The sequence below is a fragment of the Nerophis ophidion genome, linkage group LG20, assembly GCF_033978795.1.
Source record: "Nerophis ophidion isolate RoL-2023_Sa linkage group LG20, RoL_Noph_v1.0, whole genome shotgun sequence".
Lineage (NCBI taxonomy): Eukaryota > Metazoa > Chordata > Actinopteri > Syngnathiformes > Syngnathidae > Nerophis > Nerophis ophidion.
The window spans coordinates 7,487,812-7,508,923 of NC_084630.1; the positions used below are offsets into that span (position 1 = coordinate 7,487,812).

At 41.6% G+C, this 21,112-nt stretch overlaps 1 protein-coding gene across 1 annotated transcript in view; it reads left to right on the top strand.

Annotated features, from left to right (window-relative positions):
• Positions 1–972: 972 nt before the first annotated feature.
• The window catches only part of tusc3 (tumor suppressor candidate 3), a 198,799-nt gene continuing 178,659 nt past the window's right edge, over positions 973–21,112 (top strand). The window contains exon 1 of the mRNA XM_061880223.1: positions 973–1,105. Within this exon, the coding sequence (XP_061736207.1) occupies positions 1,001–1,105 (105 nt within the window). The 5' untranslated portion in view covers positions 973–1,000. The remainder of the gene's footprint in view (positions 1,106–21,112) is intronic.

The window sequence follows — 21,112 nt, forward strand, 5'->3', positions numbered from 1 at the left end:
CATTTAAAAAAGTGTAATGAGGTGAAATCTAACGAGAAAAAGTTACAATAATGACACAAAGGTGTCATGCAGGCTGTTTTTTTTAATTTATTTATTTATTGTTTTTCCATTGCTCAAACAAACAAAAACAAAAAAAACAATGTTATAATCAATTATTTTCAAGGTTCCAAATACTTAAAAAATGTTACTTTAAAATGTTTTATGTGCAAAAAATATTGCATATATTGTGTGGTTGCCACATAAAAACATCAACGTTTTATTTACAAAAACAAAACAAAATAATAGTTTAAAAATAAAATGGACAGATGTATCTGAAGTTGATCTCATAACTTAAGAGTTGAAAGTTAAAAAATATATATAATAAAAATATATCACTTTATGACCGGGGCACCTTTTGGATCCCAAATATATTTAGTGGGATTTTATTTATCTTTACATTGTGATTACTCAAAAAAATAATAGTGAATTAGAATCAATGGTGTCCTGTATTATTGATATTTTATGGTTCCAATTACTAAATACTGCATATTTCAGTTTTACTATATAAAACACAGTTGTCTTTGACAAAAAAGGCATAAAACCCTTTATTTATTTTTTTTTACTTAATATCAACCTGAAGTTGATATAGAGATGTACTGTAAGCGTTAAATAATTAAAAAATAATTATAATTTGACTCATTTTGGACATTTTAATGACTGAGACACTTTATGGTCCCTGGGACCCCTTAAGGTAAAAACAAAACAACAAAAAAACATATATTTTCCTCTGGTTTGAAAATGAAAAATATCTAAATGGCCCTCGCAGGGTTTAATTTTTCAATTTACGGCACTCAGTGGAAAAAACTTTGGACACCCCTGCTTTAAATGATGTGTTAGGCAGTGTAATATAATAGAACTACAATACCCAGAAGCCTTTGCGAACTATCTTTGCACTGATTGGTCAACATATTGTCCAATCATAACCCAGAGACGTGTCTTGCGGCTAAAGCATCTTTCAGTCATGGCGTCTGTTGGGGTGAAATCCGTTGCTAACATGCCGGTTCTTGCTATTTTCTTCGTCCTGGTGCTGTGTCTGCCGTCCGGAGGAGGACAAAAGAAGAAGGAGGTACAGCTTTAACCTTCAATGTGTTATTTGTCGTAGATAGTATCGTCTTTACAGCGCAGACAATGCAGGTTGATGTGCAGTTAAGCTATTGACTGTCATGTAGATGACAGCACATGTAAATAAATACACAACAATGCGAATATAAATCACTTGCATGCAGTTTTTCCCCCCCAAAAATATATATATTGTGATCTTTTTGTTTCTCGTGTTGTATTGCACATTCTGATTGTAGTAAGGGGTTGTTAGCTTTGTGCAGCACCTGCAAGTGGCAGGCCAATGCCAAGATGATTCATGTTATGATCCATCCCATCCATCCATTACCTACCGCTTAGTCCCTTTGGGGTCGCTGGTGCCTATCTCAGCTACAATCGGGCGGAATGCGGTGTACACCCTGGACAAGTCGCCACCTCATCATCTTATGATGTGCTACAATAATGTAAATGTTTTGGTAGAATGCAATCAAATAGCCGCCTAATATCCATCCATCCATTTTCTACCGCTTATTCCCTTTTGGGTCGCGGGGGGCGCTGGCGCCTATGTCAGCTACAATCGGGCAGAAGGCGGGGTACACCCTGGACAAGTCGCCACCTCATCGCAGGGCCAACACAGATAGACAGACAACATTCACACTCACATTCACTCACTAGGGCCAATTTTAGTGTTGCCAATCAACCTATCCCCAGGTGCATGTCTTTGGTAGGAAGCCGGAGTAGCCGGAGGGAACCCACGCATTCACGGGGAGAACATGCAAACTCCACACAGAAAGATCACGAGCCTGGATTTGAACCCAGGACTGCAGGACCTTTGTATTGTGAGGCAGACGCACTAACCCCTCTTCCACCGTGGAGCCCGCCGCCTAATATGTTTGCATTAAAACTAGTTGAGATTTTTTGACCAGCAGAAGTGAGTTTTGCTTCCTTGCCATGCACCTTAGTTTGAATGGGCTGTTAAAGGCCTACCGAAATGAGATTTTCTTATTCAAACGGGGATAGCAGGTCCATTCTATGTGTCATACTTGATCATTTCGCGATATTGCCATATTTTTGCTGAAAGGATTTAGTAGAGAACATCGACGATAAAGTTCACAACTTTTGGTCGCTAATAAAAAAGCCTTGCCTGTACCGGAAGTAGCAGACGACGTGCGCGTGACGTCACGGGTTGTAGGGCTCCTCACATCCTCACATTGTTTATAATCATAGCCTCCAGCAGCAAGTGCAATTCGGACCGAGAAAGCGACGATTTCCCCATTGATTTGAGCGAGGATGAAAGATTCGTGGATGAGGAAAGTTAGAGTGAAGCACAAAAAAAAAAGAAAATGCGACGGCTCCAGGCGACGGCAGTGTGAGCGATTCAGATGTTATTAGACAAATTTACTAGGATCATTCTGGTAAATCCCTTATCTGCTTATTGTGTTAATAGTGTTTTAGTGAGATTATAAAGTCATACCTGAAAGTCGGAGGGCTGCGGTGAACGCCAGTGTCTCTGAGAGAAGCCGGAGCCAAAATCAAGGCTGCCTTTTTGACAGCTACAGGAGGAGGCCGCATAATCCACTCAAGTCTCCGGCAAGAGCCGACTTAATATCACAATTTTCCCATCCAAAAACTTGCTGGTTGACATGGAAAAACATGTTCGCTTGACCGCTCTGTGTTAAAGTTTTACAACAAACAAAGGAACACCGGCTGTGTATCGGTTGCTAAAGGCAGCTGCAATCCACCACTTTCCACCAACAGCATTCTTCTTTGACGTCTCCATTATTAATTGAACAAATTGCAAAAGATTCAGCAACACAGTGGTCCAGAATACTGTGTAATTGCACGATGAAAATAGACACATTTTAGCCGTAAGTGGTGCTAGGCTAAAATGTCCCCCCCCCAACCAATAACGTCACAAACATGCGTCATCATTCCGCGACGTTTTCAACAGGAAACTCCGTGGGAAATTTAAAATTGCAATTTAATAAACTAAAAAGGCCGTATCGGCATGTGTTGCAATGTTAATATTTCATCATTGATATATAAACTATCAGACTGCGTGGTCGCTAGTAGTGGGTTTCAGCAGGCCTTTAAGTGTTGAAAGTAAAAAAATATAATAAAAATGTATCACTTTATGAGTGGGGCACTTTTTGGTTCCCAAAGATATTGAGTGGGATTTTATTTATCCTTACATTGTGATTACTCCAAAAAATAACAGTGAATTAAAATCAATGGTGTCCTGCATTGTTGATCTTTTATGGTTCTAATTACTAAATACTGCATATTTCAGTTTAACTATAAAAACACAGTTGTCTTTGAAAAAAAAGGCATAAACCCTTTTTTTTTTACTTCATATCAACCTGAAGTTGATATAGAGATGTACTGTAAGTGTTAAATAATTAAAAAATAATAACAATTTGACTTATTTTTAACATTTTAATGACTGATGAAAGATTCGTGGATGAGGAAAGTTAGAGTGAAGCACTAGGAAAAAAAAAAATGATTCAGATGTTATTAGACACATTTACTAGCATAATTCTGGAAAATCCCTTATCTGCCTATTATGTTGCTAGTGTTTTAGTGACATTATAAAGTCATACCTAAAAGTCGGAGGGGTGTGGCCACGGGTGTAGTGACTGCCAGTCTCTCCGTGGGAGGAGATAATAGTCGCCGCTGCAGGAGGAGGACGCCGGCTCTCCGCTCATAACTACGGTAAGAGCCAACTTATTACCACCATTTTTCACCCAAACTTGCCGGTTGACATGTGGTCGGGATCCATGTTCGCTTGACCGCTCTGATCCATAGTAAAGCTTCACCTTCGGGAATTTTAAACAAGGAAACACCGGCTGTGTTTGTGCGGCTAAAGGCTATAAGCTTCCCACCTCCATCTTTCTACTTTGACTTCTCCATTATTAACTGAACAAATTGCAAAAGATTCAGCAACACAGATGTCCAAAATACTGTGTAATCATGCGATTAAAGCAGACTACTTATAGCTTGGATCGGGCTGGAAAATAATGTCCGCTACAACCCGACGTTTTAAACACGACACTTCGCGGGAAATTTAAAATTGCAATTTAGTAAACTAAAAAGGCCGTATTGGCGTGTGTTGCAATGTTAATATTTCATCATTGATATATAAACTATCAGACTGCGTGGTCGCTAGTAGTGGGTTTCAGTAGGCCTTTAAAACCCGCATTCTGTGTGTAATCAGTACATACAGTCCTGTCTCTGGCATACTTTATTATTATTATCCTTTTTTTGGACAACATATAAACTTTAGATACTAAATGTCCTCACATGCCTGCATGTGTTTGAATAAAACATCCCTGATGCAATTCAAACAGAAGATGGCGTTAGCTGCCAAAGTAGACTTCTATCTTGTTTCTGGTTGTTGTTCGTCTTGGGCACCACGAGCTGGAGCTGGCTCTCGGACAGTAGTGTACATTTGGATGAGGTCCGAGATATAATGAGGTGCCAGTCCATGCAAAGCTTTAAAACAAAACAGCAAGGTTTTAAAATCAACTCTAAAATGAACAGGGGAGCCTGTGCAAAGTCTCAAGAATTGGGGTTTTATGCTCGTGTTTCCTGCCCCCTGTTGAAAGTTCTTGCTGCTGCGTTCTGGACTAACTGCAACCAGGAGAAAGCTTTTTGGCTAATGCCAGCATAAATAACTTTGCACTAGTACAGGAGACTTGAAATAAAAGCCTGCACTACTTGTTCAAAAAAGTTAAACGATAAAAATGGTTTTACCTTGGCTAAAAGACGAAAATAAATGGGTTGTACTTGTATAGCGCTTTTCTACCTTCAAGGTACTCAAAGCGCTTTGACACTACTTCCATATTTACCCATTCACACACACATTCACACACTGATGGAGGGAGCTGCCATGCAAGGCGCCATCCAGCACCCATCAGGAGCAAGGGTGAAGTGTCTTGCTCAGGACACAACGGACGTGACAAGGTTGGTTCTAGGTGGGATTTGAACCAGTGACCCTCGGGTTGCGCACGGCCACTCTGCCACTGCGCCACGCCGATTTTCACGATTTTAAAACACCATTGACTTGTTCGTCAAGTTTAAAATCCCTGTCTATAGCAGGGGTGTCCAACTCAAATACAGAGTGGGCCAACATTTAAAACTGAACGAAGCCGCAGGCCGAGGTTGAACAAATGAATCCTTTAATAGGGACCCAAACAAGTTTTGCATTGAATATTGACCAAGCAAGGCTTATATAACTTTATAGTGACATGCAGAATCCAGTTTTAAATAATAATAATAATTAAAAAATATCAATGGCATATTGAAAAAAAAATACAAATACAAATTGAATGCCTCTTTTTGGCGGCGGGTTTGAGTTGGGACGGGGTTTGGTGGTAGCGGGGGTGTATATTGTAGCGTCCCGGAAGAGTTAGTGATGCAAGGGGTTCTGAGTATTTGTTCGGTTGTGTTTATGTTGTGTTTATGTTGCGTTACGGTGCGGATGTTCTCACGAAATGTGTTTGTCATTCTTGTTTGCTGTGGGTTCACAGTGTGGCATATATTTGTAACAGTGTTAAAGTTGTTTATACGGCCACCCTCAGTGTGACGTGTATGGCTGTTGACCAAGTATGCATTGCATACACTTGTGTGTGTGTATGAGCCACATATCAATCAATCAATCAATCAATGTTTACTTATATAGCCCTAAATCACTAGTGTCTCAAAGGGCTGCACAAACCACCACGACATCCTCGGTAGGCCCACATAAGGGCAAGGAAAACTCACACCCAGTGGGACATCGGTGACAATGATGACTATGAGAACCTTAGAGAGGAGGAAAGCAATGGATGTCGAGCGGGTCTAACATGATACTGTGAAAGTTCAATCCACAATGGATACAACACAGTCGCGAGAGTCCAGTCCAAAGCGGATCCAACACAGCAGCGAGAGTCCCGTTCACAGCGGAGCCAGCAGGAAACCATCCCAAGCGTAGGCGGACCAGCAGCGCAGAGATGTCCCCAGCCGATACACAGGCGAGCAGTACATGGCCACCGGATCGGACCGGACCCCCTCCACACGGGAGAGTGGGACATAGAAGAAAAAGAAAAGAAACGGCAGATCAACTGGTCTAAAAAGGGAGTCTATTTAAAGGCTAGAGTATACAAATGAGTTTTAAGGTGAGACTTAAATGCTTCTACTGAGGTGGCATCGCGAACTGTTACCGGGAGGGCATTCCAGAGTACTGGAGCCCGAACGGAAAACGCTCTATAGCCCGCAGACTTTTTTTGGGCTTTGGGAATCACTAATAAGCCGGAGTCCTTTGAACGCAGATTTCTTGCCGGGACATATGGTACAATACAATCGGCAAGATAAGATGGAGCTAGACCGTGTAGTATTTTATACGTAATTAGTAAAACCTTAAAGTCACATCTTAAGTGCACAGGAAGCCAGTGCAGGTGAGCCAGTACAGGCGTAATGTGATCAAACTTTCTTGTTCTTGTCAAAAGTCTAGCAGCCGCATTTTGTACCAACTGTAATCTTTTAATGCTAGACATGGGGAGACCCGAAAATAATACGTTACAGTAGTCGAGGCGAGACGTAACAAACGCATGGATAATGATCTCAGCGTCTTTAGTGGACAGAATGGAGCGAATTTTAGCGATGTTACGGAGATGAAAGAAGGCCGTTTTAGTAACGCTTTTAATGTGTGCCTCAAAGGAGAGAGTTGGGTCGAAGATAATACCCAGATTCTTTACCGTGTCGCCTTGTTTAATTGTTTGGTTGTCAAATGTTAGAGTTGTATTATTAAATAGAGTTCGGTGTCTAGCAGGACCGATAATCAGCATTTCCGTTTTTTTGGCGTTGAGTTGCAAAAAGTTAGCGGACATCCATTGTTTAATTTCATTAAGACACGCCTCCAGCTGACTACAATCTGGCGTGTTGGTCAGCTTTAGGGGCATGTAGAGTTGGGTGTCATCAGCATAACAGTGAAAGCTAACACCGTATTTGCGTATGATGTCACCTAGCGGCAGCATGTAGATGCTGAAGAGTGCAGGGCCAAGGACCGAACCCTGGGGAACTCCACACGTTACCTTAACGTAGTCCGAGGTCACAGTTATGGGAGACACACTGCATCCTATCAGTAAGATAAGAGTTAAACCAAGACAGGGCTAAGTCTGACATACCAATTCGTGTTTTGATACGTTCTAATAAAATATTATGATCGACGGTATCGAAAGCAGCGCTAAGATCGAGGAGCAGCAACATAGATGACGCATCAGAATCCATCGTTAGCAATAGATCATTAGTCATTTTTGCGAGGGCTGTCTCCGTGGAGTGATTTGCCCTGAAACCGGATTGAAAGGTTTCACATAGATTGTTAGACGCTAAGTGTTCATTTAACTGCTCCGCAACAATTTTTTCAAGGATTTTTGAAATAAAGGGAAGGTGAGACACCGGTCGGTAATTTACCATGAGGTCAGGATCGAGGTTAGGTCTTTTAAGAAGAGGATGAATAACCGCTTTTTTGAATGCTAGGGGAACAGTGCCCGAGGAGAGTGATAAGTTTATAATATTTAGCACTGGTGGACCTAATAATACAAATAGCTCCTTGATCAGTTTCCCAGGAAGAGGGTCAAGTAAACATGTTGTCTGTTTTATTCCATTTACATGTTGTAACAATTCCTCTAATGTTCCATCCATCCATCCATTTTCTACCGCTTATTCCCTTTTGGGGTCGCGGGGGGCGCTGGCGCCTATCTCAGCTACAATCGGGCGGAAGGCGGGGTACACCCTGGACAAGTCGCCACCTCATCGCAGGGTAATGTTATTTCCTCAAAACGAGAGAAACTATTTTGGAGGGCAGTATCCGCCGTATATACAATCGTGTCAGTGTTAATAGAACCCCGTTGTAGCTGGGACACATTGTCTTTAATCTCCTTTCTAATGACTTCAATTTTCTTACTAAAGAATTGCATAAAGTCATCAGCTGAGTGGGTGGAGCTACTGGAAGGGGTCCCTTGTTGGGTTAGCGATGCTACCGTATTAAACAAAAATTTAGGATCGGTTTTATTACGGTGGATGAGATTTGAGTAATATTTAGCTTTAGCTAAGGTAAGCATGCGTTTATAAGTTATTAAACCATCACTCCATGCTTGATGGTGCACCTCAAGTTTAGTCATGCGCCATTTGCGTTCCAGCTTTCTACATAATAATTTCTGAGCTCTAGTTTCTTCTGTAAACCACGGGGTATGCTTTTTTGGAGCCTTTTTTAAATTTAACGGTGCTATGTTATCAATGGTTTCGCGCAGGGCGTCGTTAAAGTTGTTAGTGAGGTTATCAATAGAGCCCACATACTTTGGGAATGGTGCCTTTACCGAGGGCAGTAGGTCAGCAAGAGTTGTCGTTGTGGCCGTATTAATGTTGCGGCTGCTATAGCAGTTATTATTATTATTAGTTTGACGAACATGCGTCTGAACCTCGAATTTTATAAGGTAATGATCGGACAATACTTTAGTACACGGGAGTATCGTGACTTTGGAAACGGTGATGCCCCTGACAAGCACTAGGTCTATCGTATTACCGTTGCGATGCGTGGGTTCATTTATTATTTGTGTGAGACCACAGCTATCAATTACAGTCTGGAGCGCTACGCACGGTGGGTCCGATGGGGTATTCATATGGATATTAAAGTCCCCCATTATGATTATATTATCGGCGTGTTTCACTAGATCAGCAACGAACTCTGAGAATTCATTAATAAAGTCCGAATAGGGCCCTGGGGGGCGGTAGATAACAGCCAGGTGTAGAGGCAGCGGTGTGACAGACCTCATAGTAAGCACCTCAAACGATTTATATTTATTATTTATGTTAGGACAAAGGTTAAAGTTTTCGTTGTATATTAGTGCGACCCCCCCACCCCTTTTGAGCGGACGGGCAATATGCGCATGTGTAAAGTTAGGAGGACATGCCTCATTTAGCGCAAAAAAGTCGTTTGGTTTAAGCCAGGTTTCGCTGAGACCGATGACGTTAAGATTGTTGTCTCTGATGATATCATTAACTAACAACGTTTTGGGAGACAATGATCTTATGTTTAAAAAACCTATATTATAGGTAGTGGGCTGTTTTAGGGAGTTTTTGATCAAATTATCCGTAGTAGCAATATTAATAATGTTGTGTTTATTATGCCCAGTGCATTTAGTATAGTTACGACCATATCTAGGAATTGATACGACAGGAATTTTCCGATTGTTTGATTGTTGCTTTGATAAACGGCACACATCATGGTTAGCCACCTCAGTAACGGGGATTTTCCGATTGTTTGATTGTTGCTTTGATAAACTGCACACATCATGGTTAGCCACCTCAGTAACGGGGATTTTCCGATTGTTTGTTTGTTGCTTTGATAAACTGCACGCATCATAGTTAGCCACCTCAGTAACACACATGTCCAACTCTGAAACACTCAAAGCAGAAAAAACTTGTTCTAATTTAACTGACTCCTTACCCAGACCAGTAGTCTCGCATTTTCCATCTAAATCCGTCTTCGGGGTGGAGGGAAGTGGTGTTCTGTGGGGATTAGCCTTCTGCTTTGTTTTTAGCCCCGCTCGACATCCGCGTTTCCGATCACACCGCTGGCGTCTGCTCCGTAGACGGCCCCCGCTGCTACTAGACTCCCCTGCTTCACAGGCCGCTGGATGTAGCGCGGACGTATTCCCATGCTAGTTGGTTAGTTAGTTAGTGAGTGGGCCGGCACGCTGTTTGTATGGAGGAAACGCGGACGTGGCGACATGTAGAGAACGCCAAAGGCAGTGCTTTTACGGCACGCCCCCAATATTATTGTCTGGGTGGAAATTAGTGGTGAATGCGGTGTTACAGCGGCGTGCCAGCTCTAATGTTGATTGGATATTACCTCAAGGGCCAAATGAAATTATACGGCGGGCCAAATTTGGACCGCGGGCCAGAGTTTGACACCCATGTCCTAGACCAGGGGTGTCAAACTCAAATACAGAGTGGGCCAACATTTAAAACTGAACGAAGCCGCAGGCCGAGGTTGAACAAATTAATCCTTTAATGGGACCCAAACAAGTTTTGCATTGAATATTGACCAAGCAAGGCTTATATAACTTTATAGTGACATGCAGAATCCAGTTTTAAATAATAATAATAATTAAAAAATATCAATGGCATATTGAAAAAAAAATACAAATACAAATTGAATGCCTCTTTTTGGCGGCGGGTTTGAGTTGGGACGAGGTTTGGTGGTAGCGGGGGTGTATATTGTAGCGTCCCGGAAGAGTTAGTGATGCAAGGGGTTCTGGGTATTTGTTCGGTTGTGTTTATGTTGTGTTACGGTGCGGATGTTCTCACGAAATGTGTTTGTCATTCTTGTTTGCTGGGGGTTCACAGTGTGGCGTATATTTGTAACAGTGTTAAAGTTGTTTATACGGCCACCCTCAGTGTGACCTGTATGGCTGTTGACCAAGTATGCCTTGCATACACTTGTGTGTGTGTATGAGCCGCATATATTATGTGAGTGGGCCGGCACGCTGTTTGTATGCAGGAAAAGCGGACGTGGCGACATGTAGAGGACGCCAGAGGCAGTGCTTTTACGGCACGCCCCCAATAGTATTGTCCGGGTGGAAATCGGGAGAAATTCGGGAGTCTACCGGGAAAATCGGGAGGGTTGACGAGTATGAGTATTAGTGGTGAATGCGGTGTTACAGCGGCGGGCCAGCTCTAATGTTGATTGGATATTGCCTCAAGGGCCAAATGAAATTACACGGCGGGCCAAATTTGGACCGCGGGCCAGAGTTTGACACCCATGGTCTGTAGCAGAGGTGTCAAACTCAAATACAGAGTGGGCCAACATTTAAAACTGAACGAATCCGCGGGCCGAGGTTGAACAAATGAATCCTTTAATAGGGACCCAAACAAGTTTTGCATTGAATATTGAGCAAGCAAGGCTTATATAACTTTATAGTGACATGCAAAATCCAGTTTGAAATAATAATAATAATTAAAAAATATCAATGGCATATTGAAAAAAAAATACAAATACAAATTGAATGCCTCTTTTTGGCGGCGGGTTTGAGTTGGGACGAGGTTTGGTGGTAGCGGGGGTGTATATTGTAGCGTCCCGGAAGAGTTAGTGATGCAAGGGGTTCTGTGTATTTGTTCATGTTGTGTTACGGTGCGGATGTTCTCCCGAAATGTGTTTGTCATTCTTGTTTGCAGTGGGCTCACAGTGTGGCGTATATTTGTAACAGTGCTAAAGTTGTTTATACGGCCACCCTCAGTGTGACCTGTATGGCTGTTGACCAAGTATGCCTTGCATACACTTGTGTGCGTGTGTGTATGAGCCGTATATATTATGTGAGTGGGCCGGCACGCTGTTTGTATGCAGGAAAAGCGGACGTGGCGACATGTAGAGAACGCCAAAGGCAGTGCTTTTACGGCACGCCCCCAATATTATTGTCTGGGAGGAAATCGGGAGAAATTCGGGAGTCTACCGGGAAAATCGGGAGGGTTGAAGAGTATGAGTATTAGTGGTGAATGCAGTGTTACAGCGGCGGGCCAGCTCTAATGTTGATTGGATATTGCCTCAAGGGCCAAATGAAATTACACGGCGGGCCAAATTTGGACCGCGGGCCAGAGTTTGACACCCATGGTCTATAGCAGGGGTGTCAAACTCAAATACAGAGTGGGCCAACATTTAAAACTGAACGAAGCCGCGGGCCGAGGTTGAACAAATGAATCCTTTAATAGGGACCCAAACAAGTTTTGCATTGAATATTGAGCAAGCAAGGCTTATATAACTTTATAGTGACATGCAAAATCCAGTTTTAAATAATAATAATTAAAAAATATCAATGGCATATTGAAAAAAAAATACAAATACAAATTGAATGCCTCTTTTTAGCGGCGGGTTTGAGTTGGGACAGGGTTTAGTGGTGGTAGCGGGGGTGTATATTGTAGCGTCCCGGAAGAGTTAGTGATGCAAGGGGTTCTGAATATTTGTTCAGTTGTGTTTATGTTGTGTTACGGTGCGGATGTTCTCCCGAAATGTGTTCATCATTCTTGTTTGCTGTGGGTTCACAGTGTGGCGTATATTTGTAACAGTGTTAAAGTTGTTTATACGGCCATCCTCAGTGTGACCTGTATGGCTGTTGACCAAGTATGCCTTGCATACACTTGTGTGTGTGTATGAGCCACATATATTATGTGAGTGGGCCGGCACGCTGTTTGTATGGAGGAAAAGCGGACGTGGCGACATGTTGAGAACGCCAAAGGGTTGACGAGTATGAGTATTAGTGGTGAATGCGGTGTTACAGCGGCGGGCCAGCTCTAATGTTGATTTGATATTGCCTCAAGGGCCAAATGAAATTACACGGCGGGCCAAATTGGGCCCGCGGGCCAGAGTTTGACGCCCATGGTCTATAGTGACGCCAAGGCTGGTGACTTTGGGATGCACATAATTTTGCAATGATCCCAAGTCAATGAGGGCCGGACCAAAGACTAAAATTTCCGTTTTTCTTTCATTCTTTATTAAAAAATTCTGGGCAAACCAAGCCTTGACGTTGCATAGACAGTTGAGAAGGGGTGTCAGGGGGCCCTGGCCTTTTGAAATGGGCGTATAAATTTGGCAACGGTCTGCATAAAAGTGAAAAGACACTCCATGCCTCTTAAAAATCTCTTCAGGAGGGAGTGATTGTACTGAGACTGTATAAAACAAGTTGCTACAACAAGTGACACTGGGCTGAGCAGGAAATAATAGAACTTATTAATACAGATCGAATGCATGAATTTAACTGATACAAAGAGGCAAGAGCCGATGCATCACAAACGTGCCTCCGTTGTTTATTGATGCATGATGGAATGTACCGGTGCAGTCGCATCGCAAGTGGTTGATTCGAACCACCGGTGCGAATCGGTGAATCTGCTCATCCCTACTCTTGACAGTCCGCTGTACCGGCAACACCACATCACCATGCACTCTGTGCATTCGACTCTAGAATTCAGAGTGATATCTTTGAGGTAATTGCAATTCTTCCACACGTTTTCCTTTGGGAGTGACCACAACTCATGAGTAGCTTTTTGCTCTCTGAGAAAGAGAGGCAGATCGAGGCAGACTGTAAATGGTGAAATGCTATCTGCAGATGGATATTGGCATTATTTTTGTTATAAATTGCATTTAAAAAAATATATAGATGCTTGCAGAAACCTTGTCTAAGAGAGTGTATTGCCATTAAGTTGAATGTGCCAGTTTTGCCTTTTTTGAGTCCCCCAAAGTGTTGGCCTATAAGTATTGCACTTATCAGCGGTTTGTTTGTAACATGCATTGTGTTCATGGTTTTGATTGCCATTTTTTGGAGGTGTTGAAATAGCCCTGTAAAATAGTATTATTAGCATCTCTAGTGCATATCCAATTAGCATCGAGATCGCACATTAGTTTGAATGAATTTTTTATGTTGGAATCTCACAAAGATATGTTATTTATCTTCTGTAAGTTTTATTGACATTATTTCTCCATGTTCAGGTTTACAGTGTTTTGCATTAAGACTCCTAAAAGCTTTTCAACTGGAGTCTTTATTGACACAGTAAAATGTCCGCTAAGCAAGCAAGAAGAGATGCTCGCGTGAGCAGAACAGACTGCTTGTATCAGAGATTTTTTTTTTATATAGATGCAACTTGATATAATCTCATGCTCACTAATTAGATGCAGGCTGTTATAATTTGATACTTGCTGATATAATTATTGGATCTGAACACTGTACATCATTTTTAATTCTTACACAATTGTCACAAAAGTGGTCAACCACTGTTTTTTTTAAAGCCTACTGAAATGAGATTGTCTTATTTAAACGAGGATAGCAGGTCCATTCTATGTGTCATACTTGATCATTTCGCGATATTGCCATATTTTTGCTGAAAGGATTTAGTAGTGAAATTCGACGATAAAGTTTGCAGCTTTTGGTCGCTAATAAAAAAGCCTTGCCTGTACCGGAAGTATCAGACGATGTGCGCGTGACGTCACGGGTTGTGGAGCTCCTCACATCTGAACATTGTTTACAATCATGGCCACCAGCAGCGAGAGCGATTTGGACCGAGAAAGTGACGATTTCCCCATTAATTTGAGCGAGGATGAAAGATTTCTGGATGAGGATAGTGAGAGTGAAGGACTAGAAAAAACAAGAGAGGGCAGTGGGTGCGATTCAGATTTTATTAGACACATTTTCTAGGATAATTCTGGAAAATTCCTGACCTGCTTATTGTGTTAGTAGTGTTTTAGTGAGATTTTATAGTTGTACCTGAATGTCGGAGGGGTTGACATGTGGTAGAGAACCATGTTCGCTTGACCACTCTGTTTCATATTAAAGCTTCACCGTCATCTTTAGGTAATGTAAACAAAGAAACACCGGCTGTGTTTGTGTTGCTACAGCCGGCCGCAATACACCGCTTTCCACCAACAGCTTTCTTCTTTGTTGTCTCCATTATTAATTGAACACATTGCAAAAGATTCAGCAACACAGATGTCCAGAATACTGTGTAATTATGCGATTAAAGCAGACGACTTTTAGCCGCGATCGGTGCTGGAAGAACATGTCCGCAACAACCCGTGACGTCACTCGCACGCGTCACTATTCCGCGACGTTTTCAACAGGATACTTCGCGGGAAATTTTAAAATTGCAATTTAGTAAACTAAAAAGGCCGTATTGGCATGTGTTGCAATGTTAATATTTCATCATTGATATATAAACTATCAGACTGCGTGGTCGGTTGTAGTGGGTTTCAGTAGGCCTTTAAGAATTTTGTCCATCATCCTAATCCTTATGTGGAACAAAGACAATCACGTCTTAGCCTCTTATGTGCATTCTAAATAGTAAAAAAACGCTAGCAAAAGGTGGCGAACAGTGCAGATAATGTGAATTCACCTATTCTGCCTCCAACAATGTTTAATGCATGTACATTCTGTAACTATGTAGTCACTAGTCTCCCATCCAAAGGCAAAACCTAGTAACTCATATTCTAGCTGATTTTGAGAAAACAAAGGAAAAGCAATCTATCTCGATGCTGTCTTACAAAGCTCTACAAGGTCATCAAACGTATAGATGTTTTCTTGAGCTTTCATTTTCTTGCCGATTGAGCCATGGATTGAATCTGCTCTCATGAATTTGTGCCCTTTCTCCAGATATTTTATCACAATCTCGGGTGGGGCCCCATTCTGAGTCTGCACATTGGGCAAAAGCCGTGTACAGCGTCCAGTTTTTATTTTGACCTCCACAGTTATCTGCCCAAAAGAGTATGCAAGGGGAAGAATCAAGAACAATACATTTAATGAAGGTGCTTGCAACGTCCTGGGCCAATCTTCCAAATATATCCCATCGTGCCATAATATCACATAATCAGGTTGACCGTCGGCCCCCATTCGTGCAAATGTCTCATTAAAGACAATAAGGCGACTGACAAAGAAGTTCCGATTGGTCCCTTGAGATACTAGGTTTTTCTGTTGTATCTACGCCAGGGGTGTCAAACTCAAATACAGAGTGGGCCAAGGTTGAATAAATTAACCTTTTAATAGGGACCCAAACAAGTTTTGCATTAAATTTTGAACAAGCAAGGCTTACATAACTTTAGTGACATGCAAAATCCAGTTTCAAATAATAATAATAAAAAAAATATCAATGGCATATCAAATAAAATTTAAATAAATATGTAATGCCTTTTTTGTATTAGCAATCTTTTGAAGTAAATATAATTTTTTTTCCACAGGCTAATAATACATTTGAAAATAAAATAACAATAATGAATGAACCAAACATTCAAGCCTTGAAGTAGCAAGAGAAAATGGATGAATAAAACGTTAATTATTGGTCAGTTTGCTGGATGTTTCCTGGAAGAGTTAGTGCTGCAAGGGGGTCTGGGTATTTGTTCTGTTGTGTTACGGTGCAGATGTTCACCTGAAATGTGTTTGTCATTCTTGTTTGGTGTGGGTTCACAGTGTGGCACATATTTGTAGTGTTGAAGTTGTTTATACGGCCACCCTCAGTGTGACCTGTATGGCTGTTGACCAAGTATGTGTGTGTGTGTGTAAAAGCCACAAATACTATGTGACACGCTGTTAGTATGGAGGAAAAGCGGACGTGACGACAGGTTTTAGAGAACGCTAAAGGCAGTGCCTTAAATGCAAGCCCCCAATATGGTTGTCCAGGTGAAAATCGGTAGAAATTCGGGAGAATGGTTGCCCCGGGAGATTTTCGGGAGGGGCACTGAACTTCGGGAGTCTACCGGGAAAATTAGGACGGTTGGCAAGTATGAGTATTAGCGGTGAATGCGGTGTTACAGCGGCACCGACGCTGTATAACACCGGCGGGCCAGCTCTAATGCTAAATTGATATTGCCTCAAGGGCCAAATTGAATTACATGGCGGGCCAGAGTTTGACACCCATGATCTACGCGGTTATGTGGTAGTTGCTAGGTCCTGCCATGCGCGTAACAGCTTACTTACGGAACAAATTACAATATCGCATACACTAATGTAAATCATATCACCTAGGAACTCCAAAATTATTATCAGCTTAGTTTTGAGCAAAATTGAGTTACTGGGTTTTGCCTTTGGACGGGAGAAGTGTTGTGACGATACCAATATTTTGGTCCCGGTCCTAAAATTATTGTGGTACTTTTTGGTATTTTTCTAAATAAAGGGGACCACAAAAAATTGCATTATTGACTTTATTTTAACAAAAAAACATGGGGTACATTAAACCAACCTTCATTTTTACTTTAAGGTTTTACTAATTACGTATAAAATACTACACGGTCTAGCTCCAGCCTATCTTGCCGATTGTATTGTACCATTTGTCCCGACAAGAAATCTGCGTTCAAAAGACTCCGGCTTATTAGTGATTCCTAAAGCCCAAAAAAAGTCTGCGGGCTATAGAGCGTTTTCCGTTCGGGCTCCAGTACTCTGGAATGCCCTCCCGGTAACAGTTCGAGATGCTACCTCAGTAGAAGCATTTAAGTCTCACCTTAAAACTCATCTGTATACTCTAGCCTTTAAATAGACCTCCTTTTTAGACCAGTTGATCTGCCGCTTCTTTTCCTTCTCCTATGTCCCCCCCTCCCTTGTGGAGGGGGTCCGGTCCGATGACCATGGATGAAGTACTGGCTTTCCAGAGTCGAGACCCAGGATGGACCGCTCGTCGGGACCCAGGATGGACCGCTCGCCTGTATCGGTTGGGGACATCTCTACGCTGCTGATCCGCCTCCGCTTGAGATGGTTTCCTGTGGACGGGACTCTCGCTGCTGTCTTGGATCCGCTTGAACTGAACTCTCGCGGCTGTGTTGGAGCCACTATGGATTGAACGTTCACAGTATCATGTTAGACCCGCTCGACATCCATTGCTTTCGGTCCCCTAGAGGGAGGGGGGTTGCCCACATCTGAGGTCCTCTCCAAGGTTTCTCATAGTCAGCATTGTCACTGGCGTCCCACTGGATGTGAATTCTCCCTGCCCATTGGGTGTGAGTAAAGATTTGCGCAGTCCTTTGAGACATTTGTGATTTGGGGCTATATAAATAAACATTGATTGATTGATTGATTTTTTTTACCAGATTGGTACCTTAATTCTCTCGTATTACCACTCGCAACACACTTAACGTTACCCATGCTGCTACCTCTCTGCTCTGCGAGGGCGTATACGTGACATATGTGATGTTTGTAAGAAAGTGCGCTTGCTGTCTGTGAGTAAGAGACACACGAAAGAGTGCGAAGAGCCTGTAGTGCAGGGGTGCCCATTACATCGATCGCGAGCTACCAGTCGACCGCGGGGGGGTGTGTCAGTCGATCTCCAGCCAGGCTTTTAAAAAAAATAGACCTAAAAATTAGTGATCATCAATCTTCACCAAGACGTCACTTAAATGACATTCACGGTACCGGAGGGTCTTGTGAGATGACGCTGGCTGCTGCAAGATTATTATTACGAAAATATGACCGAGAGGAAGGCGAGAAACACTTTTTATTTCAACAGACTCTCGCGCCGTACCTTCCGTCAAAACTCTAAAGGCCGACTGCACATTTCCTATCTTCACAATAAAAGCCCTGCTTCATGCTGCCTGCGCTAACTAAATACAGAGTCTCGGAAAACTGGCGTGCACAAGCGATCCCTCAGAAAGCTGGCGTGCACATCACTTGTGCACGCCAGCTTTCCGAGACTCTTATTTTGTTAGCGCAGGCAGCATGAAGCAGGGCTTTTATTGTGAAGATAGGAAATGTGCAGTCAGCCTTTAGAGTTTTGACGGAAGGGACGGCGCGAAAGTCTGTTGAAATAAAAAGTGTTTCTCGCCTTCCTCTCTGTCATTTTTTCATAATAATGAACTGGCAGCAGCCAGCGTCATCTCACAAGACCCTCGGGTGCCGTGAATGTCAATCAAGCAAGCTACGGAATTTGCCGCCAATGTTTTTCTTGTAAAGTGTATGGAAGCTGGACAACTTTTTTTCTCCTCCATTTGAAAATGTGGGCGTTATCATCATTACTGTCTGATTCCAATCAATGCAAGTCATCAGAATCAGGTAATACACCAACTTACATTCTTGTCTTTGTGAAAGAAAGACATCTATATGTGTTACACATGATTGTATTATCATTAAACACATTTAACTAGTTTACAAAAATGTCTCTTTCATAAATAAATAAATATAAATGATATATATAAATCCCGAGCCAGGGTGTACCCCGCCTTCCGCCCGATTGTAGCTGAGATAGGCGCCAGCGCCCCCCGCGACCCCGAAAGGGAATAAGCGGTAGAAAATGGATGGATGGATGGATATATATAAATGAGGTAGATCCCCTCGAGTTGGTCAATTGAAAAGTCGCTCGCCTGCAGAAAAAGTGTGGGCACCCCTGCTCTAGTCTGTAGCATTGTGCCTATAGTACATTTCATGGATTTAATTTGGAATTGGATGTATCACCTAATTGCCTCGCCCTTTTCAGCTGGTATAGCTACCCCACCTGTCTCATAGGTGTTTTAGTGCCATCCTGTGGAATTGGCAGTCAGATTGAAAAGCAGTCCAGGAAGTTTTGGCCAGAAGCATCTGGTTTAGTTCACTGAAAGTTCATCGTACCTCACCAGAAAAAAAGTGCCAACAAAAATGGCGTGCTGCCCAACTTCTCCGTCTGCAGCAAATCCTACCTCTTCACTTATTTGAGTATTTGGAATTTAAATCTGAGAATTCAGTTTTAACCCTCAGTTATTATCTTAAGCTTCAGAGTTACTATTGACCAACACATGCAGTTGTTTGTTATTCACTTGATTAAATGTTATAACCCTGTCTGCATTGAAAACCGCCAATTATTTAATATTTATTTTACAAGCAGGTAGAGGTATGTATAGTCCCACTTAATTAAAAAAAAAAGAGGCAATGATTTGATAAACAGCACCTCATCAGCACCTTTCTTCTGAATTGACTTTGCATATAAATTTATGATTGCGAGAACACACAGTGGAATGAAGCTGTAAAGTAATGCATTGACAAAACACTTGATGTGTGTATATGTGCAAATATTTGAGTGGACAAATGAACCAAACGGAGTCATGTTTGTAGGCTTTCAATGTAGTTAGTACCCAGGACACGCAGGTGGTGACTTTAATAGATACATGGGAAATTCAACAGGTATCCAATAAAAAACATATATTCATATTTATTTCTTCTATGTTTTGGATGGTATGATATAGTTATAATTAACAGATACAGGAAATTATGTTTTAAAATGTCACAGTTGGTATGAAATACACAATTAGTATTAAATAGCATTTTTGTGCTAACTTAATTAGTATTAAATAGCATTTTTGTACTAACTTAATTACACCAAAAAATATTTAAAGTACTGACATTGAAAAGACAACAACAAGCTGTCTCCAGTATGACAATATGTTGCAAAATAAATCAATAAAAGTGCAAATTTTAGCACACAAAACAATCTCTTATTTTGCAATAGTATACACAGGCAATGTTGAGGTACTGTTACTTGGCTGATCAGTAACAGTACCTCTGGATGCAGAAATTACAGCTTGTTAAATAGTAATATCAAAGTTTCCTCTTAATGTAACTGATCGTGGCGTATCGGCATGGAAATATCTTCAGTACACCTTAAAAAGGTGTTGTTGTTTTCTTTTACATACATGTAAAACACATTAAAATAATATAATGTATTGTAGCCTCCAAAAGACCTAACATAAAGTCTGACACTATTTTTAATTTTTATTGACAATATTACGCTACCAACCGGACACATTCCAACACATATTTCCTTCCCGTGCACACACTTTGATCTCCTTGCTTCCCTCCCAGACAAACAATACTTCCCCATTCTCCACCAAACGCATTTCAAGCACGGACGATGTGTTTACGATCATGGGAACAATGAACTGAAAATAAAACAACACACAAACATAAAATATTACCACCAGCAGGTTGTCACAGTATGAATGGATATATATATATATATATATATATATATATATACATATATATATATATATATATATATATATATATACATACATACATATACATATATACAGGCCGAGTCTTGGATCTTATTGTTAAAATAAATGTCGGGCATCACGACTGCGCTGAGCAGATGCACACAGAGTTGAAACAGCGCTTGTCTTGTCTGCTGACAACAACGTTTACTTTGCAAGTTCGAACGAGTTGATGTTCAAATGTGCCGTTTTTTTATTGGAAAATTTAGGTTGGGCCGCGGGACGCATGAACAGTGAATTAACTGCAACCTTTCAGATTTCGATGCATCGGGTGCTATAGTAATCAGACTGAAAAGGGAAGTAGCTAAATGAAATGAAATGAAACTGACTAGTACCATTTATTCAAATTGTTACTTAAATAAATGTTATGAAATAAATGAAGCTCATTACGATCCATCTCTGCTCTCAAACCCACAATTAAGACGTCACATTGCATTGAGAATGAGTTAATTGCAAACTCTGTCGGCTAGTTGGTGGCAATTTTGCAGGACTAGGCTAAAATGTGTCATTAAC